The sequence below is a fragment of the Anabrus simplex genome, chromosome 8, assembly GCF_040414725.1.
Source record: "Anabrus simplex isolate iqAnaSimp1 chromosome 8, ASM4041472v1, whole genome shotgun sequence".
NCBI lineage: Eukaryota > Metazoa > Arthropoda > Insecta > Orthoptera > Tettigoniidae > Anabrus > Anabrus simplex.
This window is the reverse complement of record NC_090272.1, coordinates 132,708,309-132,733,176: the sequence shown is the minus strand read 5'-3', so window position 1 is coordinate 132,733,176 and position 24,868 is coordinate 132,708,309. Positions and strand designations below refer to the sequence as shown.

At 37.3% G+C, this 24,868-nt stretch overlaps 1 protein-coding gene across 4 annotated transcripts in view; it reads left to right on the top strand.

Moving 5' to 3' along the window:
- LOC136878896 (next to BRCA1 gene 1 protein) overlaps positions 1–22,657 on the top strand; it is a 219,112-nt gene extending 196,455 nt beyond the window's left edge. For all 4 annotated transcript variants that reach the window (XM_067152484.2, XM_067152487.2, XM_067152486.2 and 1 more), the window contains 2 exons: positions 2,628–2,740; positions 22,130–22,657. In XM_067152484.2, the coding sequence (XP_067008585.2) occupies positions 2,628–2,646 (19 nt within the window). In that variant the 3' untranslated portion in view covers positions 2,647–2,740; positions 22,130–22,657. The remainder of the gene's footprint in view (positions 1–2,627; positions 2,741–22,129) is intronic.
- Positions 22,658–24,868: the final 2,211 nt, after the last annotated feature.

Sequence of the window (24,868 nt, the reverse complement as noted above, 5' to 3'; positions counted from 1 at the left end):
CCGAATGAGTAAACTCATAGTGCATTGGCACTGCTGGTGGCTTCAAATAGCCTATGCAGTGGCCTCCATGGTATGCACTAGCCTTGCGTCTTGGGTGGTGTGCTAAGTCCCAACTGACGAGCCTAACTTAGCACACGAGGGCGAAACGTAGGCAACCAAGAATGAGTTAGCTGGAAAATTTATAATGTCCAATAATGGACCATTATATTGGTATTATAAATTTACTCATTCGGGACAAATATTTTAGGTTCCCTATGGGAATCAACATCTACATCATTTGATGGCCAGGCAGGCATCTATTTTTGGAAATGAGACATAGCTCTCATAGTGCATTGGCACTGCTGGTGGCTTCAAATAGCCTATGCAGTGGCCTCCATGGTATGCACTAGCCTTGCGTCTTGGGTGGTGTGCTAAGTCCCAACTGACGAGCCTAACTTAGCTCACGAGGGTGAAACGCAGGCAACCAAGAACGAGTTAGCTGGAAAATTTATTATGTCCAATAACAGACCATTATATTGGTATTACATACCACTTAGTCAAGCAGCTCTTCTTCTTTCTCTCAATTCTTCCCAGCCCAAACTTTGCAACATTTTTGTAACGCTACTCTTTTGTCGAAAATCACCCAGAACAAATCGAGCTGCTTTTCTTTGGATTTTTTCCAGTTCCTGAATCAGGTAATCCTGGTGAGGGTCCCATACACTGGAACAATACTCTAGCTGGGGTCTTACCAGAGACTTATATGCCCACTCCTTTACATCCTTACTACAACCCCTAAACACCCTCATAACCATGTGCAGATATCTGTACCCTTTATTTACAATCATATTTATGTGATTACCCCAATGAAGATCTTTCATTAAATTAACACTTAGGTACTTACAGTGATCCCCAAAAGGAACTTGCACCCCATCAACATACTATTTAAAACTGAGAGGACTTTTCCTATTTATGAAACTCACAACCTGACTTTAAACCCTGTTTATCATCATACCATTCCCTACTGACTATCTCACAACATTATCGAGGTCATTTTGCAGTTGTTCACAATATTTGTAACTTATTTATTACTCTGTACAGAATAACATCATCTGCAAACAGCCTTATCTCTGATTCCACATGTTTACGTATATCATTGATATATATAAATATAAAGGTCCAATAATACTGGCTTGAGGAATTCCCCTCTTAATTATTACAGGGTCAGATAAAGCTTCACTTATTCTAATTCTCTGAGATCTATTTTCTAGAAATATAGCAACCCATTCAGTCACTCCTTTGTCTAGTCCAATTGCACTCATTTTTGCCAGTAGTCTCCCATGATCCACCGTATCAAATGCTTTAGACAGGTCAATCGCGATACAGTCCATTTGACCTCCTGAATCCAAGATATCTGCTATATCTTGCTGGAATCCTACAAGTTGAGTTTCAGTGGAATAACCTTTCCTAAAACCAAACTGCCTTCTATCGAACCAGTTATTAATTTCACAAACATGTCTAATATAATCAGAAAGAATGCCTTCCCAAAGCTTACATACAACGCATGTCAAACTTACTGGCCTGTAATTTTCAGCTTTATGTCTATCACCCTTTCCTTTATACACAGGGGCTATTATAGCAACTCTCCATTCATCTGGTATAGCTCCTCCGACCAAACAATAATCAAATAAGTACCTCTGATATGGTACTATATCCCAACCCATTGTCTTTAGTATATCCCCAGAAATCTTATCAATTCCAGCCGCTTTTCTTTGTATCTTATTGTAAATGTCATTGTTATCATATGTAAATTTTAATACTTCTTTAGCCTTAGTCTTCTCCTCTATCTGGACATTATCTTTGTAACCAACAATCTTTACACTCTGCTGACTGAATACTTCTGCCTTTTAAATCTTCACATACACACTCCCCATGTTCATTAATTATTCCTGGAATGTCCTTCTTGGAACCAGTTTCTGCCTTAAAATACCTATACATACCCTTCCATTTTTCACTAAAATTCGTATGACTGCCAATTATGCTTGCCATCATGTTATCCTTAGCTGCCTTCTTTGCTAGATTCAATTTTCTAGTAAGTTCCTTCAATTTCTCCTTACTTCCACAGCCATTTCTAACTCTATTTCTTTCCAGTCTGCACCTCCTTCTTAGTCTCTTTATTTCTCTATTATAATAAGGTGGGTCTTTACCATTCCTTACCTCCTTTAAAGGAACAAACCTGTTTTCGCATTCCTCAACAATTTCTTTAAACCCATCCCAGAGTCTGTTACTGTTTTCCACTGATCATAGTTACTTTTTAGAAACTGCCTCATGCCTGCTTTATCAGCCATATGGTACTGAATAATAGTCCTACTTTTAAGACCTTCCTTTCTATCACATTTATTTTTAACTATGACAAAAACAGCTTCATGATCACTAATATCATCTATTACTTTTCTCTATAGTTTTATACATGTTTGTAGCTCACAGAACACAATTTTAAAAACTTGTATAGGTATGGCTGTAGATTTATTATAGCTGGATCAGTAATGAATGAACTTGATGTTTTCTGTTATATTTGGTTTAATGTAAATATTTGAAAGAACAAATTACTTTCCTTTAAGGCCTTAATGTGAATCGTTTCTCTCTTACAGGAAAGCGAAAGATATGTGAAAATCTTGGAAATTCTTTGTATTATGCAGAACCAAATACATCAGGAGCAAATGAGTGTGATACTTCTCAGATTGTCATTGATGGGTTCAACTGGGTAACTATTCAATATAATATTCTTTTTCCCACTTATCCATTAATAATGTAAATTATGTTACTCTGGGCAGATTGTGTTTATTTTAATGAAAGTTTGACAAAGCATTTGGTCTGTAACAGTCTCCATAAAATTAAAAAGGACCAAAGCTCTTATCTCAAGAATTGGAAATGCAAGCATTTTTTTTTTTTTTTTTCAAGCTGCTTTACGTCGCACCGTCACAGATAGGTCTTATGGCGACAATGGGATAGGAAAGTGCTAGGAGTGGGAAGTAAGCGTTTGTGGCCTTAATTAAGGTACAACCCCAGCATTTGCCTGGTGTGAAAATGGGAAACCACAGAAAACCATCTTCAGGGTTGCCGACAGTGGGATTCGAACCCACTATCTCCCAAATACTGGATACTGGTTGTACTTAAGTGACTACAAATTGGAAATTAACATCTCTCTCTCTCCCCCCCTGGTGGTAGGTGGCATGGTGGTGGTGGTGGTGGTGGTGGTGGTTATTATTTCAAGAAGGAGTATAATTGAGCATTGCCATCTGCTATGCTTAAAATGCCTCACCACTTCAGCTGAAACCTGTACATGCAGCAATAGTGTTACAGTCTTCCGCTACACAGCTCAGACACTACATTGGTGTCCCTTACTGTCTTCACATCTGTTGTGGGCAGCCTTAAATTCTTAATATCTTTTGACTTACAGGTTTTCCATTGAGGTACTTTAATTTTTCAAATCATTCTGTGGAAAGATGCTCTCAAAATGACAGTGAATGTAGCCCCTATCCACACCATACCAGGCAAATCCAAAGGCAGCAACCACAGCACCATGCAGTGAGACTGAAACTTTGACACATGTTTTAGGATCTCGACCATTCGGCAAATGCATATGAAACACCAGACACCGTCACATCGGTCTGCCTTGGCCAATACGTTACGTGGAAAAGAGTATTTTATACATGAAGAGGTCCATGGCATCGCAGTTGATGGTGGAACAAGATGAATCAACATAATCACCCGGGAGCAAAGAAGGTTTCATTCTCAATCCGACAATCAGATTTGAATCATATGCACAAGAGCCCACTGAAGTCGACGAAAAAAAAAAGGAGGATATATTCACCAACCATTCCCTATTACCTCAATAAGTACAACCTTGAGGCCATTGAGTTCATTGGGCTCATGCTGGGTGCAAGGGACACTATTCCTAAACTACTGGTCACCTACTTATGATGCTTTGGTGTGCCAGATGAGACCATTGTGAGCTGGGGCATATATAGCCTACATTGAAAGCCTTGTTATGGATTTTGAGGCATCATCTCTACGCTCCACCATTTAATAAAATCAATTAAAGTACAGTATATTATCTGCATCTTCTTTATCGCTAAGAATTATTTTCCCTACATTATCATTTGAATTATTGTATATCATTTTTTCTGTATTGTAATTAAATTAGGCATTAAATTCATATTGTATGATATTCTTTTTCAGTGTGGCAACCTCAGTTATTTGAGGAAGAATAAATAAATAAATAACATTAGAGATAAAGACTGGAATTACTATTTTACAAATCAGCTTGTTTAACTGCTGACTACAATCAGAAGATGCTGCTCATTAGTAAAGGGGATTTTGATTTTGCTTAATTCAGGCAGAATAATTTCAGACATGTTTTCACACACTTTGGTAGACACAAACTTCACAGCTTTGCACACAAATTGGAAAATCAATGTTATAATCCATACTAATTGATCTTACACTTGCTGCATTATTAACACATTGAATGTGTTTCATTATTGCTTGTGCCATAGTAAAAAATCTAAGACCTGAAATTTAAATATTTTATTTTAGGAGTTTTATATGCAGGATAATCTTCAGATTAGTGTGAAAATTTCCTTCAATTTCTTTGTCAGTCCAGGATGAAAATCAGGTTCCAGAAAATATCACTCTTATATGCAAGTAGTTCTTTACTCAAAATTTAGTACAAATGCATCTCTATACCATAAGTAACATTAACACGTTGAGTGCCGAGCCGATTTTAGCACACTATTCCACTGGTGCCAGGCATGTTTTTGAATAGTATTCCGCTGGTGCCAAAGCAATTGTACGCGTTGTAGGGTGTTTATATAATCTTGGGATGTATTTATGTGATGTACTAAGTAAATATTATCTCACCATATCAAGGTCATGTGTGACGCCATATGGTGTCACATCAATTTTTACGAAAGATGAAATATAGCGTGGCGCCATATGGTGTCACAGATTTTTTGACATGGAATATCTATTCCACCTTTCATTTTATTGTACGTTATTACCATTTTCGGTTTAACCACATCTTCGTGTTTCCTGTTCTTTTTGCCTGTAGCAATTACATCATTAGAACATTTGGTTGACATAATCAGCACGTCCCGCTGATCTCTCCACTTCATCACTGTCAATCCATTTCCATTCTCAATTGCAACGAGTTCTCCCTTCTTAAGCTTTGCATTTACAACATCCTTTGGTAAACCTTTTCGATTTTTCCTAAGTGTGCAAATAAAATATGTCTTACGATCCAGTAGCACCTCAGCTAACTCAGTTGATGAGTAATAATTGTCAGTGCAGAGAAAGCGGCCATTGTCCAGATAGAGATACGGGTCCATAAGTTGCATTACAACTTGAGTAGCCATGCTCAGTGTATTCTGAGCTTTCAAGGTACCTTTACCAGCGTATACTTTAGTTTTGTAGGTGTAGCCCGTGTCGTCGCACAGCTTAAATTGTTTAACACCGTACCTGTGTGCCTTACCAGGCATAAATTGCCGGAATGATAAACGACCCCTCCACGGAATCATTGATTCATCAACTACAAGGTTTTCACCTGGGGTTTTGACACTTTTGAAGTTCATATGCATTATATCTAACAGTGGCTGAATCTTGTGCAACTTTCCAGCTGAAGCATCGTTGGGACCAAAGTGCGAGAATCGAAGTAGTAACTGAAAACGATTTATTGACATTGCCTTACCAGCTACAATATTTCCATATACAGAAAACTGGCTCCAGTAATTTGATAATGAAGGCGTTCTTACAAGACCCATCCACAATCTCAAACCTATAAAAACTTTCATTTCCTCCTTTGTAGTATCTACCCACTTCTTCAAACGACTAGACCGCTTAATATGCATAGACGCTAGTGTTTGATTTGCATTGATGTTAGTTTGTAGTACCATCAAATCAAGAACTTCATCTGTGAGGAACAGTCGGTAAAACTCATATGGTGTGGCTGTAGAAGTATCAATTTGAAGGTTTAGATGCTCCTGGCTTGTAAATGGAATATCTTTCTGTGCCCCTACACAAGGACCCCAGACATCATTGTTCACATGATGGTCTTCACCATTTGCACGATCACCGTCCCCACCTATAATATCACTATCTGTATCGCCATCGTCTTCCGCATCACTCCATACATCCGTCATGCTGTCACTGTCAGTGCACTCATCATCACTAGCGTTATATTCACTGCCATCAACACTTACATCTTCCTCTTCATCAGAATCCATCAGTAATTCACAAATATCCACTGCACTAATTATCTTCTTTTGCAAGTCGCTTGCCATTTCTACTAAGATTATTACCAATATCTTCCTTTTTTTATATTTTTGCACAACTGTACAAACTGAGTGATAATACATACGTAAACGAGGAATAAACAATGCCTGGCGCACTTTCACCTGTGACAATGACCACTGGCCAGTCAGTGACTTCGGAAGAATACTGTGGCACCACATGGTGGCACACAGTAAAAATACATAGCTGGAATATACCTTGAAGTTCACTCTTCACGTAATACCAATTTTACGCGCATAGATATCACAGCTGATTATCCACGGAGCATCGCCTGAAACTCTACTGTGCCGCCATATGGCGGCACACCGTTCTTGAAATCAGAGTTGGCGTCATGCCATCTCAAATTTGAAGACCATCGTGACGCCATATGGCGGCACGTGGCACCCAACGTGTTAAGCAATATCTCTCTGAGCACTGAATGGTATGAAAATTCTTGAAATGAGATCCCTTTTACTTTCCCACTCTTTACTCCCACAGTATGGCCTAAAATAGTATACAACTGCAACTAAAAATCACCTAAAACCTTTTCTGTATACATAGATATGTACATGCAGAATAATCAAAATAGTCAAGAAAGATGAAACACAGTTAATTCATTTGATTTTTGGAAACCCACATAATAGGCATCCATACCTTAGGTTCCTAAAGCTTGACCGGTACCTATTCAGTTGTAGCAAATGATTACATAGTTCATTCTCAATCACAAACACCTTCTTAAACACCAAAACACGTGTAATAACAAGGGAAATGTCTTGTGGAATTAGAAAGGCTGTCCAGAGTGACATCCCACTTGTGTTCCTGTTAGAAATATTTTAAGTACAAGCTCTCCACTGTTTAACATGAAAGTGGAGACAAATAGGAAGCAAATGACAGAGAACTTAGCAAACATCCTCTCTTAACACTAATCAGAATGAACATTTGTTTTGTTTTATTGTTGTAGTGAAAGTTTCTTCTTCTTTCTTAGTGTTTAGTCCCACATCGGTGCAGGGTCCACTTATTTCTTTTCAGTTTCAACTTAATCTATAACTGTGAGGTTCTTCAGTCTATTGAAACTAATTCAAAACAAAATAAATTTAGAAAATACCTGAAAAAGAAAATATTTAATAACAAATTATACCTCAATGGCTTCCACTATAAACAAATTATTCAGCCAGTCACACAAACTATGAAGCCAAAAGACTAAAATGACTTAAAATTAAAATAATGAAAATTGACATATCCATTTCATTTAATAAGAAATATTTAGAGTTAAATAACATCCCCAAATACATCCCCATAAATAAAGCCCACCAGTAAAATCTCAGCTGCTCAATCACAAAATTTATGGATAAAAAACAAAATAAGATTCATATTTATAAAAAACAAGAAATTAACAAAGAAATGTTACGGCTTCCCTTAATTCTAAGTCATTTTTGGCACCCCACTCAATTGACACCCTGCAGTGATTATTTGCTTAATACGAAGGACGAACTATATTGTTTTACACTTTATTGTTTTCTACTCAAATGAAGTACATTACACATCAGTTGTTACATCCACCTTCTCAACATAATCTCCTTGTAACTGTATGCACTTTTGCCATTGATGTGTCAGTCTCTCTAGACCTTCCTGAAACCATTCTTTCGGAATGCTGCATACCCATGCCTTGACAGCTGTGTCCATTTCTGCAAAATGCACAAAACGGCGACCATGCAGAGGTTTCTTCATGTTCCCGAACAGGTGATAATCACTTGCTCGACATTTCTTTGGAGGTGGACTGCCACTATGCTTCCATTGCATCGATTATTGTTTCGTTTGTGGCTCATGGTAAAGGAGCGATGTCTCATCACCAGTCACAAGTCTAGCCATGAAGTTGGCTGGATCTTGATCATGGCGTTGCAGAAGTTCTCTGCACACGTCCACACGCCTCTGCTTTTTGTCTGCAGATAAGAGTCTAGGCACCCACGTGAATGACACCTTCCCCAACTGTAAGTGGCCGTGCACAATCCGCTGCAGGATGTTTCGGCTAATTCCCGTGGCTGTCTCTATTTCCGTAAATGTGATGCTTTGTTTCCTTGGATGGCCTGTTCGACCCAGGCAATGTTGGCTGGTGTTGACACTGTCACATTTTTTCCGGAACTGGTTCCAACCTTCCACCCAGTTGTAAACTGTTTTCCATGACAGCGCATGTTCTCCACAGACTGCTACCAAGCGCCAATGAATTTCTTTCCATAGGAACCAAGTCATATAGCACTGTCCCTCATGGTTGCTCTCCATGTTGTCTGCTCCTACGCTGATAGTGTTGTTATGAAATGGCTATGACGAGTGCATTTGTTTGCCCCTGTGCATGTGCTGCTACCAAATGGTGGAACAAGACACTAGTTACACATCACCACTTTCAAAAGTGAAATGTGAACCATACCCGGACATACAAAAAATAAAATGTAAAACTATATAGTATGCCGCTTGTGAAAAAAATTTCCAACGTGGATCAATTCTGTAATCCCAATTTCAACCTTAATGAGATATCTGAAAAAAAAAACCCTTTATTTGATCTATTAATTCCAATTTTCAAAACATAAATTAAGTACTCCTAACCCCATTCTCTCCCTCCAGCAATCACCCACCATTCCACATGCCTCAGCCCCACCTGCAACAATTTTTGTTGTTGTTGTTTTTTCACGTTGGAAACAAATGAACATCTCAACAATTTCCCATCAATATCATTCTGTTCACACTTGTTTCAGCTGAGCTGAGTTTGAGAGGATTCCTCAAGTGCTGGTATTGTAAGTGCTTCTTTAATGATCCATATTGGAAACAAATGAACATCTCAACATTTTCCCATCAACATCATTCTGTTCATACTTGTTTCATCTGAGCTGAGTTCTAGAAGATACCTCAAGTGCTGGTATTTTAAGTGTTTCACCTGGTCTTCTGTGAGGTGCATTCTTTCAGATTGGGGGAAGACTGAGAGCTTGCACAGGACATGTGACCGTGATAAGTTTTTTCAAATCTTTACTTGTCTTGCACTGAATTTCATGCTTGCTTCATAAATTTTATCTATATTCATGTCTTGCCTTAACTTTGGTTTTGACTGATGATAGTCTCTAGTAAGACTGAAACTAGTTTCAACAAATAAACGTAACTTCTTTTTTAAGGTTTCAACAAATAGTATTGAATTGGTGGAAACCTTTAGCTTTTGTTTTACATTATACTGCAGTAACCTTACAAGGTAGCACCTTTGGAAAAGTAGAAAATTCTTTGTCATTTGCTTTGGAAGAAGGCATATTCTATCAGAGAAATAATTTGAAGCCAAATCCAATTAAAACACAAATTTGTGCTCTTTACCTGCATCATAAAGAAGACAGGAGAACACTGAACATTAAGTAACAAGATGAAGCTCTCTTTCATTGCTTTACACCAAGATATCTTGGTGTCACTCTTGACCAAGCGGCATTGCCTGAACACCAAGAGCAGAATATCTTCACGTAATAACACACTAAGATCTCTGACAGGAAGAGCTTCAGCCCTTCCTGAGTATATGGCTCCAGTTTCGCTTTCTTCTTCACATTCCAAAGAGGTGGATATAGCTCTGAATGAGACTTCCAGGATTGTATCTAGGCGTCTTAGACTAACATCACATCAGAAGATCTACCCTCTTATTGGAAGTATTCCACTTCATATCCGAAGAATGGCAGCTGTGGCATCTGAGAAGAAATGGCAAGAAACTGACCCAAGGCACCCAAATTTTTGGCCATCAAATAAGTTTTTGAAGGAGAGTATCAGCCCTCAAAGGTTCAAAAGAATCTGCCCTTGTGATAATATGGAAGACAGAAGTGAAGGACCTAATCATCCCTCTTTCAGGGAAAATGGCACCAGGTTACAGCTTGCCATATGGAATTTGGAAATCATAGAACAGGCTGAACAGGAGTTTCATGCTGCAAAACCAACCTGCAGAAGTGGAACATGTTCACCAATAATGATGAGCTCTGCAACTGCAGTATCTCACAAGAACCAGATCACTTGCTGGCCTGCCCCTTGGTGAAGGATAAATGTTCAAAACAAGACCTTACGGCTGTAAATACTAAAGACATAACTGTTGTTACTCACTGGCAAAATGTTATTCGATTCGGATACTGAAATGAATTAATGAATTAAATATAACGGAGGCAATAATAATGGCATGTGGCCTCCGAAACAGCCTGCTGCAGGTCTTTCGAGTTGGTGCCGTATAGGCGACCTGCGTGTCTGTGAGGATAGGGCCCTACATATGATGAATTCTAATGATGAAGATGGTACATACAACCAGCTCCCAAGTAATCGAAATTATTAAGAGATATAAACTTCATGTTGAATGGTCCATATTGAACTGTGATTACATATAAACGAGCAACTTACAACAGTTTAGTTCACCAAGCCTTTACTGTACCCATGTCTAAAACAGATCTAAAAAATGAACTGAACACCATTCAATGTATCACAAAATCCAATGGTTACAATAATTTTTTCATTGAAATAATAATAAACAAATACAGACATCATCCTTTGACCACATTAAGGAAAGAAAAACCCAACATCCCCTTAATTTTCGCCTTCACGTTGAATAAAGAAATCTATAAAATCACTAACATTTTAAAGAAAAACAATATAAAAATAGCCTTTAAAACAAATAATAAAAATGCAAATATCTTATACAATTCCACATCAGTTAATAGAATTAATAGTTTCTTAAAATCAGGAGTTTACAGAATCAAGTTTAATATTGCAGTTTTTCATATGTTGGACAGACTGGGAGAAGTTTCAACACAAGATATTCAGAACATATTAATGACCTAAGATATAACAAATTCTCAGCAGTAGGTCAAGACATGCAAGATTACAATCATAGTTTTACTAACATAGATCAAGATATGGAAATCCTTAAGATATTAAACAGAGGCCCCCTACTTGATATAATGGAAAACTGTTTTATACATTTAGATGAGTACTTTAATTCAAACTACAACCGTAATGATATTTCAGAGAAATCCAACATTCTATTTGACCTTCTCATTATTATTTTTAGAAATTTTAATTTAACGAATCAAAAATTGTTTTTCTATTCAATTCATGGTATTTTTTTGCAGCATTTACCCCTATTCCCACACCCCTCAGCCCCACCATAAAATAGCCCCTCCTCAATTCCCCCTCCCTTCCCCGTTCTCTTCGATCTGCCCTACCTTGCTTTTTTCCCCTCCCTTCCTGATCTTCCTTCCCTTCATTTATGCAATACATTCAACACATCGCAGTGCAAGATGAGTCACATATTATATTTTTATTATTTTTATTTTTTATTTTTTTATGTTTTTCAACAGCCCTTGTACTAATTTGGCTTTTTATTCTTCTTCTTCTTTCGAATGGGCCACCAGAGGACCACGTGCCAATTTCAATTCCTTCTTCTTTGTTCTTTCCTTTTCTTCCAGTACGCTTTCATCTGTTCACTATGTTTCTTCTTTCTGTCTTCAGACCACTTTGAACCAGTCTTTTTTACTTTCCTACCTTGGAATCCTTCTATTTTCAATACTTTTTCCCGAAAGCCTTCTCTATTATTTATTTCTTCTGTTGTTATATTGTTTTTTTCTAAATCCTTTCTTACTTCATTGACCCAGCTTGTCATTGATTACTTACCCCACAAATATCTGAAAATCTTACTGGTTAATCTACTATCTTGCATTCGATATAAATGTCCAAAAAACATAAGTCTCCTTTTCCTCATTACATCTGATATATTTTCTATTTTTTTATATATATTTCAGCATTACTTCATAATTTCCAACCTTCTGCTGTGTTTTGTGGGCCTAATATTTTCCTCATGATACGCCTTTCTAGTATTTCTAGTTTATCAAAATTATAGTTTAATGCCAGACATTCGCTTGCATATAGGCATTCTGGCTTCACTACTGTGTTGTAATGCCTTATTTTTGCATTTTTCGATAGGCATCTTTTATTGTAGATATCTTTGGTGACACCATAAGCTCTCTCCATTTTATGTACCCTCTCCTCTACTGCAGATTTTTCTAAACCATTTTCTTGGATTATTTTCCCTAGATATTTGAATTTTTTTACCCTCTCTATTTGGCCAATATCTGTTTTCAGAAATTTTGGTGCATCCCAAATATTTGTTAAAAATTTTGTTTTTTCTGCAGTAATTCTTAAGCCAGTTCTGCTGGCGATTCTTTCCAAGACATTTACTTGGGTTATAGCAGATGTCACATTTTCAGAAAATATTGCAAAGTCATCTGCAAATGCAAGACAATTTATTTTGATCCTTTTGTTTCCTCTTCCTAACCTTATCAGTGAAATGTTGATTTCAATAAGTTTTTCGTTCCAAATTCTCACTATTTTCTCTAGGACACAATTAAAAAGAATTGGGGATAGTCCGTTGCCTTGTCGTACACCAGTTTTTATTTTGAAAGGCTGTGATATCTCTCCCAGAAATTTCACTTTAGAGACTGTGTCTGTAAGTGTTTCACAGATTAGATTTGCCAGTTTAGACTTTATGCCAAATTCTTGAATTATTTTATATATAGTTTCTCTGTCAACAGAATCAAAAGCCTTTTCGAAATCTACAAACATGACTACAATGTCCTTTGAATTAAGTAACCTGTGGCGAATTATTGACTTAAGATTAAATATTTGTTCTGAGCATGATCTTCCTTTCCTGAAACCACCTTGATATTCACCTAAATGATTGTCTAGTGTTGTTTCTACTCTGTTTAATAAAATCTTGGAAAATATTTTATATGCCACTGCTAATAAAGATATTCCTCTGTAGTTATTAACGTCCTGTTTATTACCTTTTTTGTGGAGTGGATGTATCAAGGCTACTTTCCATTCCTCAGGAATTTTTTCAGTTTTCCAGATTTCTTCAAAGAGTGATTGTAGCTCATTTGCTATATTTGGCAAGGACCACTTCAAAAGTTCCGCTGTAATAGAATCTTCTCCGCTAGCTTTGTTGTTTTTGAGAGTTTTAATTACTTCTTCAATTTCTTTTATTCTTCCAAATTTTCATCAATATCTTGAAATTCTAATTTATGACTTGGTTCAGGACAGTTCAAAAGTTGTTCAAAATATCTTGCTAATATCTCACAATTTTCAGTATTGCTTAGTCCAATTCTGCCGTTTTCATCCTTGAAACTAACATTTGTAGTTTGGTACCCCTTTAATTCATTCTTAAAAGTCTGATAAAAGTCACGGATGTTATTTTTTATAAAGTTTTTGTCCATTTCTATAAGTTTCTCCTTTTGAAAGGCTCGTTTAGTACTTCTGATTATCCTTGCTGTTTCCTTCCTTTGTTGTTTAAACTGATCAAAATCTTCAATTTTCTTTGAGCATTTCCATTTTTTCCATGTTTTAGCCCTCTCTGCTAAAGCTTCTTCACATATTTCATTCCACCATATTTTCCTTTTATTTTTTATTGGCCCAAATGTTTTCTGTGCTGCATAATTAACTGCTTTGGATATTTCTTGCCAGTTGCCTTGTTTAGCCACTTTAATTTCGTCTTGGTAGTTTTTAATTGATTCTTATGTTATACTAAGTCTGTCTACATTATATTTTATTAACCTCTGTGGCTTTCTTTGTTCTTTATTAGGTAGGAGTTTGGCTTTAATTTTAGAGAGATAATGGTCAGAATCAAATTCACCATTCCTTACTACTTTCACATTCATAATTTCTTTTGTACTTTTTTTTGAAACAGCCACATGATCTAACTGAAATTCTCCTAACATTGGGTTTGGAGATATCCACGTTTTAGCTTTTCTGGGGAGTTTTCTAAAGAAGGTTGACATTAGTTTCAGGTGATAGCTTTGACACAAACTGATTAGCCTAATACCATTTGTATTTGTTCTTCTGTGGGCTGGGTAATGTCCTACTACATTTCTAAATTTCTTTTCTCTACCTATTTGTGCATTGAAGTCACCTAATAGTAATATGGTGTTCATTTTCGGAATTTTGGATATTTCATTTTCCAAACGAACCCAGAATTCCTCTGTTTTTTGAGGGTTTTTCCTATTGTCTTCATTTATTGGTGCATGGCAGTTATCAAGTGTGTACGTTTTGTTTTTGCATTTAATTGATAGGAGAGATATTCTTTCTGAGTTGGATTTAAATTCTGTTACATTTCCTATTCTACTTTTGTGAATGTAGAAAGCTGTACCAAGTAGTGGCATCCCCTTCATAATTTTGATTGCTGGTTTGCCTTTAAAGATCCTGTAGTTACAAGTGTCTATTACATTTTCATCTAGGAATCTAGTTTCTTGAACTGCCAAAATTTGAATTTTGTTTTTCTCTAGAAGTATTTCTAGTTCTTTTTGTTTACCAATCTTGAGTAGAGAATTTACATTTAAAGTGCCAAAAAAGAATTCCTTTTTGAATTTTATTTTAGAAGGATTCCAAGGTTGCTTTTTATTATTATTGTTATTTATCATTTCACTTGTTTCCGCATTGAACTGCAAATCTTCTCCTCCTACTTCACAGAAATAATTTGACTTTCAAGCGCAACTTTCGCCTTCAGTTTTTTAAGGACATTAAAGTAGAAGCTCTTTGGACATCAATATACCATGTTTCTACACTGTTCACTGCATGTGCATAAATTGTTTTCTAAATGACACTGCTACTATATGATGACTTACAGCTGTCAGAACTTTGTAGCAAAGGATACACAAATTTTCAAGAATCTTCGGCATCCAGATTAATCAAATTGAATCATCGTTCAGTGGCAGCTAAGTGCCTTACTTTAATGCAGTTTATGCATAATTTAAAACTTTTATCTCCATTGTGACTGTTTCATCATCAACTTTTAACTTTATAGCGTCAAACCACAATGTTTCTGCGATATCTGTACATTGTTTATGGACTATTTAATATGTTGTGCAATTTGTGTTGTTGGCTGATGATGACCTTGACCTTAGGTCAAAATTAGTTCCAAATAAAGGTTTCATGTGTAATGTAACCCGCTTTATAATTTTTTTTATTTTTATTGAAAAGGTGGAATTGTTAAACCAAACTTTTAATTTTATGTGCAATCGAAACCAATGAAGGTTAAAATCCCTGACCTAGCTGGGAATTGAACCTGGGACCTCCTGGACCGAAGGCCAGCATTCTAACCATTTAGCCATGGAGCCCAAGAGAGAGACAATAGAAATACACATTGCAAGAAAAGCCAACCAGAATAACCTCAATGATCACACACTCCTGAAAGATTCCCCACTCTTTCTTACTACTGCTATGTCTTGACCTTTGTCCTGTTTCCTGATACAGGGTTGGGGATGAGATGAGATGAAATTATGCCAACCTCCGTAGAGGAGCTGTTGAAGATGAAATGAATGATGGTGAGTGAAATTGGGTAAGGAGGTAGAAGGAATTGACTGTAGCTTACAAATAAGAACTGTCCCAGTGTTTGCCTCGAAGTGAAAATGGTAAACCACAGAAAACCATTTTCAGAACAGCCGACACTCGTCTCCCAAATGCAGAGCTCGGCTCCATTGCCACAGCTCATCAACATGCTTGGCCACTCCACTCTCCACTCCCACTCTTTACTAAATTAAATCTCATATCATTAAAGCACAACAATTCAGACTCAAATTATGTAATTAATTCACTAATGCTCATTATTCCCTAAATAATTTCCAAAACAATTTATAACAATAATAATAATAATTAAAAAATAGACTGCAGGTACACTTCCTAAAGCCAATGACATCACCAAAACAGGACATAATGGAAAGTTATGGGTAAACAAGCCAGCTGGCATAACGCCAATGATGCCGCATTGCAACACACTGCACTCCATACTGGACTCTTAAGGAGAGAGGAAGCAGAAGAGGAGCACTTCATTAAAGTTCTAACATTTCAACAGCTATTAGAAAGGTGTACACATGTTAACATAAATGCTTTTACATTTCTTAATAATATTCATCATTCCAGATACTAGGTAATTTAAAAAAATATCATTATTATTGCAAGAACTTATAAATAAATAAAAAGTATCAGGTCAAAGGAGTCTGGAGAATCCTTTCTTATGGAACTATCTATTGAGAGATTGACCCAATCACCAGCACAATGAGGAAGAAAAAAATCTTGTATTGTTTTCACATCTTGCGACTGCCAGGAAATCAGCTTTTATGGCAACTAGTGGTGAGAAATCTTGGAAAGAAGGCAGGAGGGCTATGGATCCATGCAATTCAGGAAGATCCCAAAGCAGCTGGACTTGAGATACCAGATGCAGAAAACAAAAATAAAATTAACACCCTTCTTTAAGACTCACACATTTTCAGCAGAAAATAGCGATTTCAGACGAATTGAGAAAATTACGATTGGAACTAATGAAAAAGTACTGAGCAGATCACAAGAACCAAACAATACATATAACCTTCAAAGAGAAAGTGAACGTGGAACTACTCAAAGTGGTCCATTGTGGCCAATAAAGTTAATAATAATAATTACAAGTGTGATTTATAGAATCTGATGATCTTTCAAGAACAAATCATGTCATTCTATTTTCAATTAGTGGTATTTTTTTCAGGAATAATCTATTATTAAATATTTTCTTTCTCAGGTATGTTCCAAATGTATTATATCCTGAATTGGTTTCAATAGACTAAAGAACATTTCAGTTACGGAATGCAAGTACTGGCAAAAAAAAAAAAAATAAACAGGGGAACAGCCATGAGAGACATGAAAATAAAAGACTCCTCAGGCATTGCATACTTAATTCTCTCAGGGTAAGAAGATAACAGTTGACCAAACTTGACAGTGTTCAGGTTTCTCGATTAGTGAATCAAATTAAGGTTCCTTACTGGAAATCTAATTTTTCAGAACAAGATTTGCACTTAGAATACTGTTAGAAAAGCATTGGGAGAAGGGCAAAGACTTAACACTAGTGTTTTTGGATCTCGAAAAAGCATTTGATAGTGTTCCAAGGAAGACTATATGGGAATGTTTAAGAAAGAAGAATGTACCCAAAGGGCTTATCCAGAAAGTTAAAATGCTTTACGAAGACTGCTGCAGTTGCGTACAGATAGGAAACGGTAATTCTGATTGGTTCCAAACCACTAAAGGAGTGCAACAAGGCAGTACCCTTTCACCATTACTTTTTATCACTGTCATGGATGAAGTCATGAAAGAAATTAAGCAGAAGAACAATATGGACATCAATGCATTTGCATTTGCAGATGATGTAGTAATTTGGGGAAATACAGAGAAGGAAGTCCAAGAGAGGCTGAACACCTGGAATGAACATTTGAAAGCACACGGATTAACAATAAATAAATCGAAAACTGTTACTATGTCTGTCAACAGGCAGAAGAAGAAAGGAAAAATAATGCTGGAAGGTACACAACTGGAAACAGTAGACCAATATAAATATCTTGGGTGCATCATTTCAAGTGATAACAGAATACAGCATGAGCTTAACAACCGCATTCAAAAATCAGCTCAGTTTTACCATCAAGTTCGGAACCTCCTCTGGAACGAACAAGTTCCCTTAAGATCAAAGCAGATTCTATTCCAATCATACTTCACCCCCATAATAACATATGGCCTAGAAACCTGCACAACAACCCAACAAGTGGACAGCAAACTACAAGCCGCAGAAATGAAGTTCCTACGAACTATGGTACAGAAGACAAAAAGGGACAGGGTAAGGAATGAAAGAATAAGGGAGCAAGCTGGTGTGTACCCATCCCTGAATGAAAAAGTGACAAGGGCCCGTTTGAAATGGTTTGGCCATGTCAAACGAATGGACGATGGAAGGACAGCAAAACAATGGCTACACACAGTCGAGGCCGGAAAACGACCGGTAGGAAGACCTAGGAAGAGGTGGCTGGACCAAGTGAAAGAGGACATAGGAACAAGAGGAATCAGCTGGGATGTCGTCTTGAGAGAAGAGTGGTACATGGACAGACAGAAGTGGAGAGTGCTCGTAAACCACACCTGGGCAACTGGAGTGGAAAACTGATGATGATGATGATGATGAGGTGAATAGGAAAGATGAACATGACGAGTCTGGAACAAGTAATTGGAAACATTGCAAACTAAGGTAGGGGGATCCATGGTCACTAACCCACACTAAAGAACCCTGGGGTTTATCCAAATGATAGCTTGGGGATACCATGGATGTGAAGGAGCCCATCCTCCTGATGAAGCTGGGAAACAGAAACAAGCTTGACAGGGGCTGAGAAGAAATTAGTTTGGAAGAATTGGGATTAATGAAGAGAGCGCCTATCTGTTTGAAGACAGCAGTATATGGAAATGTGGAGACTGTCATTGTTCTTTTGTGTTTTCCTATTTGTCCTTGTCTCCTTTTCTGTTGCTCCCTCTTCTGATATTGACCTGTCATAGTGTTTTATTGTATCATTTGTTCCTATTCATATTCCTACCTTTCTATATATGATTTCATTTGTCACTTACTTGATACCTTCTATTTCTTATTTTTTAGTAGGAAACTGAACAAATAATAAATATAACCACAAAAATAAAATGTTATATAGTATTCACTTATCGACAAATTAAGTCTATACGTCATGTTTTCTGGTGAGGAACTTCATATTGTCCTCGGTTGAGAGCACAGCACTAAGCTGTAGCTGTGACATAGTGTTTTGAAGAAAGGTCTTTTTTCTGTTTTTTTTTTGTTTTTTTTTTGTTTTTTTTTTTTTTTTTTTTTTTGCGACTGGCTTTACATCGCACCGACACAGATAGGTCTTATGGCGACGATGGGATAGGAAAGACCTAGCGGTTGGAAGGTAGCAGCCTTGACCTTAATCAGCATTTGCCTGGTGTGAAAATTGGAAACCACGGAAAACCATCTTCATGGCTGCCGATAGTGGGATTCGAACCCGCTAACTTGCCCGGTTCTTTTTTCTGTTGAGGGGAAAAAAACATCTTTAAAATGTTGTGCTTAGTATTCTCAACAACCTGTTCATTTGAAAGAATGTGCCTTATAAACTGTTGGTCAGGATGAGCTGAAATAGTGGCACAGCTCCTTCAAAGCTCATGACATAAAACTGTAAGCTTCATTTTCAATCTGAGTCTCTCTAAGATGTAGTAAACCTTGTCAGCAACCTTATGTTCTCTCTTGAATACTTCTGAAATTTAGAATAATTCAATAGCTTTTCTGCCTCTATGAGGAGTCATATTATTTGATTGAGCAGAGAAGAAATTAGTTTGGAAGAATTGGGATTAATGAATAGAGCGCCTATCTGTTTGAAGACAGCAGTATATGGAAATGTGGAGACTGTCATTGTTCTTTTGTGTTTTCCTATTTGTCAGGTCAGAATTTTCACTTGGATCGAAGGGCTGGTTTGAGGCTCATTCAGCCTAAATGAAAACAATTCAACTATCTGAGGGTGAGATAGCAGTCCCAATCTAAAAAGCCAAGAACAATGGCCAATAGGAATCGTTGCACAGACCATGCATCACCTTGTAATCTGCAGACTTTTGGGCTGAGCAGCAGTTGCTTGGTAGGCCAAGGCCCATCAAGGCTGTAATGTCATGCTTTTTTCTTTTTTAGCCTTTCTTTATAATACTGTTTATCCAAGAGATCCAGTCTCAAATGTACACATGCACACTAAATTTCAAAACATTAACATTTGCAGTAAAGATACGGAATTCAAATCTTATGTACTACTGGTACAAAATCACATTGTGCAAATATACCTCTCTACGACTAGTAGTGGTGGTGGTGGTGATTATTGTTTTAAGAGGAAGTACAACTAGGGGAACCATCCTCTATTATAACACTAATCAGAGAGAAAGAATGGAACGGATCCAACACTTCAAAAAATGAAAGGCTCCCTAGGCCTCGAGTGCTCTAATACTGTTGGGGTAAGAAAAGAACAAGAGATGTATATCTGTAAGTTACCTGCAATATCTTGGCTGCAAGTCTAGTAGCACAATGTGGTGTAGGAGTAGCGTGCCTGCCTCTTACCTGGAGGCCCCAGGTTCGATTTCCAGCCACATCAGGGATTTTTACCCAGATATGGGGGCTGCTGCGAGGTCCTGTCAGCCTATATGATTACAGTTGAGGAACTATCTGACGGTGACATTGGTGCCCCCGTTTAGAAAGCCAAGAATAACAGCTGAGGTGGATCGTCATACCCATCACACAACACCTGGTAATCTGCAGGCTTTCAGGCTGGGCAGTGGTTGCTTGCTAAGCCAAGGCCCAGCTGTTGCGGCATGGGGTTCGGTTTTGTAGTATGGGCACAAAACATGTCCATCTATACATAGTGTTTTTATACTGCGTGTTATCATAGCTTCTCTGCAAAATTTCAGCACATGGTAATGCGGCTACAAATTTGTCAGCCAAAGCCAAGCCTCCATTTCAGAGATTTTGGTCACTTTCTTTTATAAAATGGCACATAGAATGAAGAGAATAAAATGTTGTTCTGTAAGATAGTAGCACATTAGCACATAAAAAGCAGCTGGCACTGTAGATGACCTGATCATTAATATTAAAATTGTATGTCAGAAATTGAACTAATTTATAGTTACAATGCTAAAAAGAGAGAAAGATGTTCCACCTATCCAATACAATAATATTGTTGCACAAATTAATGTAGCAACATGTTTAATATGTTATGGGACCAGTTTCGACATATATCCATGTCATCATCAGCCGATACAAAAATGGCAAGAAGTCAACACACACACACACAAAAACATAAAAGGTAATTGTAACACTTATGACACTTTTCTTGAAGAATGAATAATAGAAGTTCATGTGTACTTTTAAGTGAAGATAATTTTGTAGATATCTTTGGTTCTTGAGCAATCTTGCTGTAGATCTTGAGGTTAAAAAAGGATGCAGTATCTAGTTCCTCATACAGTAGTTAAATCATGTTTATATGACTTAGACATACCTGCCAACTTTCCCGATTTAGGCGGGAGAATCCTGATTTTCGACAGTTTTTCCTGCATTCCGATTATTCTATTATTTCTCCTGATTTTAGCTTATTTTTTGGTGAACTTCAAACATTTGTTTTCAAATCTCACCATTTCAGCTTTGTACGCTAGAGGCCGGAAGTCCTTCGTTCATTGACGGCTTTCAACTGAAATATCGATGTTTATTAATACGAGAAATGCGCGCAAACGTGCGATGTTTATTGAAACCTGGATATCGCGTTGCGTATATCGATTGTCAATCTCTCATTCCCGTGTGCTACGTTTGTGGTCGTTCACATCAGTCTAGTTGATAGCAGAGACTAGTCGCTAGATATAGAGTCTTTATTTGGTAATTTAGTGACAGAATGTCAAAGATAGCGACTAGTGACTTTTTTAGAGATTTTAGGAGCCATTTGTAGACAATTCTGGTGAATTTTATTTGATAAAAATAGCATTGTGCTTAGTATAATCACGCGGGCGCGTGATGCAATATACTTCTATTAATCTATGCATCTGCTAAGTAATGGTATATAAGTGCATGACTGATTGACACGTGTGGAGCATGAATACATACTATTTTCGGAAGGCTTATGAGAGACCGATCATCTTACTCTCATACTTCCTGTGAGGGAATAGAGATGTGTAATTTTTAGCCTTGTAGCATCGTATAGCAACAGTCGAGTTTTGAGACAATAAGTACTGTATTATATACCATAGTACTTCTGTATTGCGCAAGACATGTAGAATAAGCAGTTTTATTAACCAATTGTATCTCCCGATTTTTCCTGATTTTCATATCAAATGTCCCGATTTTTTGTTTTGTAAAGTTGGCAGGTGTGCTTAGATTCTATATTTTAGGATATGGCGGTGCTACTAACAATTTTGTATTCTTTCTCTGTTACAGATCTTCAATAGATATCAACTCATGTGTATGAACATTTAGATTAGACTACAGTGAAATGATGCTTTTGCTCCAGTTAAATTTCAAGGTTGTGTTTAAATGTTAAATAATGCTCCAGTCAGAAACACAAATGTGGTGGAAATCTTTTCCCCACATTCATGAGATGTGCTAGGTATTGGTGTAACTATTTTAGATGGCTCTGCTAAATGGGATGTTAATTATGCTAGCTTTAAAACCATACTTGTCCTCATTGAGTTGGTTAATCTGATGAATCTTAAATACACTTCTGTTTAGTTATTTAATTAAATGAGATGGATCAGATCTCCATACCTTGAAATACTTTCTTATTGCAGATCATGGAACTGAATTTAAACATTAAATGATTGTCTTTGGGACACTAATCCCAACCTCTTTTTCCTGCCTGTTGAATGGGAATGTATATTTAAACTTATAGCAGCATTTTGCTTCTATGAGCTTTATATGTGAAATGATGTATCAACACCAGAATAAAAGATGGATATATACACCTTACTATGTGTAAACTTTTTATTCTTCATTTGTCCTTACTCTTCTGCTCAGTTCTATTTCTAGAAAGAACTTTGTATATTACGGTTCTGAGTTCTGAACATAAATTAGACAAAAGTTGTGAAAATCTTGAATGGTCATTAAGGACATCATTTCCAAACTAAACACAGATGGATGTATCTTTGATATTACAGAACTTTGAAGTTACTATGATTTTCTGGTGCCAATCCTGGTCAGTGGTGGTGGTGGTGATTTACCCAGAAGTCCCAGATTGAATTCCCAGCCAGGTCAGAATTTTCACTTGGATCGAAGGGCTGGTTTGAGGCTCATTCAGCCTAAATGAAAACAATTCAACTATCTGAGGGTGAGATAGCAGTCCCAATCTAAAAAGCCAAGAACAATGGCCAATAGGAATCGTTGCACAGACCATGCATCACCTTGTAATCTGCAGACTTTTGGGCTGAGCAGCAGTTGCTTGGTAGGCCAAGGCCCATCAAGGCTGTAATGTCATGCTTTTTTCTTTTTTAGCCTTTCTTTATAATACTGTTTATCCAAGAGATCCAGTCTCAAATGTACACATGCACACTAAATTTCAAAACATTAACATTTGCAGTAAAGATACGGAATTCAAATCTTATGTACTACTGGTACAAAATCACATTGTGCAAATATACCTCTCTACGACTAGTAGTGGTGGTGGTGGTGATTATTGTTTTAAGAGGAAGTACAACTAGGGGAACCATCCTCTATTATAACACTAATCAGAGAGAAAGAATGGAACGGATCCAACACTTCAAAAAATGAAAGGCTCCCTAGGCCTCGAGTGCTCTAATACTGTTGGGGTAAGAAAAGAACAAGAGATGACCAAGGGAGGTCAGATAGGATAGATGAAAATGAGGAGACAGGCACAAGTAAGTGGAAGCAATGTCAGGACTCAGCTGAGGGCCCCTTGGTCGCCGACCCATGCCTCCAAGTTAAGAGCCCGCAGGGCCTCTTATGATAGGCAGGGAATACTGTGGGTGTTATTCTACTGCCCCACCCACAGGGAGTCTCTACGACTAGTCAAACAAGACATTACAAGGGAGCATACTGTATGTAGGCATTGCATGGGCTATACAGCGTGAGAGGATGGCATATACACTCCACATAAAAGCATTATCAGTCAGTGGAAAATCAACAAGCTGATAATATGGTGTTGCTGTTCAATATAATACAGTTGTTATATTGTCATGATATTGTGTAGCAATTGAAAGCTGTGTGCAGACATACTAGCTGCATGAGGTATTTGAGGACACATTCCATTTACCCATGGTTAGAGCCCTGCGCAGATATACAAAATAACATCCGCATCTGCACTTCCTTCATCCACATCCACGAATGGTTATTTGCATCCGTAAATGGTTATCCGCGGATATTATAAATATATACATACAGTATATTACACCCGAGATATTGAAACAGATAGATCTGTTAACATAATTCAATAGGCCTGGCTCCAGAACCCCTACAGTCACAGGTTAATGAGGGATTTCCTCTTGTGACAGGGGCCGATGACCTCCGATGTTAGGCCCCTCTAAACAACAAGCATCATCATCATCATCAACACTTGCGACACTACCAACGCATTGACCTTTGCTCCTTTCTTCCACTAATTGCAGGCAGAAGCCAGTTAGGCTTAGGTCAGATTTACGGCTTTATGATCTCAAGGCTCTGTGTATCACTATTCCCCCATACCAATTTCAAGGGTCGCCTAACTACAAGCAAAATTAAGAGTATACCTGAGTGAAAATCAATAAACATCATTATTTAGAAATTATCACCAAAATTATCCACACTGGCATACAGTTTGTATCTGACAAGACACTAACTTCGTGGATATCCGCTTAAGTGCAGGACTCTACCCTAGCCTGATTTAAAGACACGTAAACAGCCAGGACAGGAGAGGAAGAACTAGAGTTTCTTGATTGATCAAATTTATAAATCTGCACAAAACCATTCTACTTCTTTTGTTAATGATTTTAGATAATTAGCTACTGCTTTCTTATGATTTCAATATTCTTCGCATATATTGTATTCAGCAGAGATTCCATTCCATACATTGCCTAGCCTCACATTATACCATGTCGGAAGTCTGGAAAGCATGAGAGCAGCCAACAAGGTGGCAGCAGTTTACATTAATACTCCTTGTTTGTGAATTTTATGGGGCACTTAACCCTT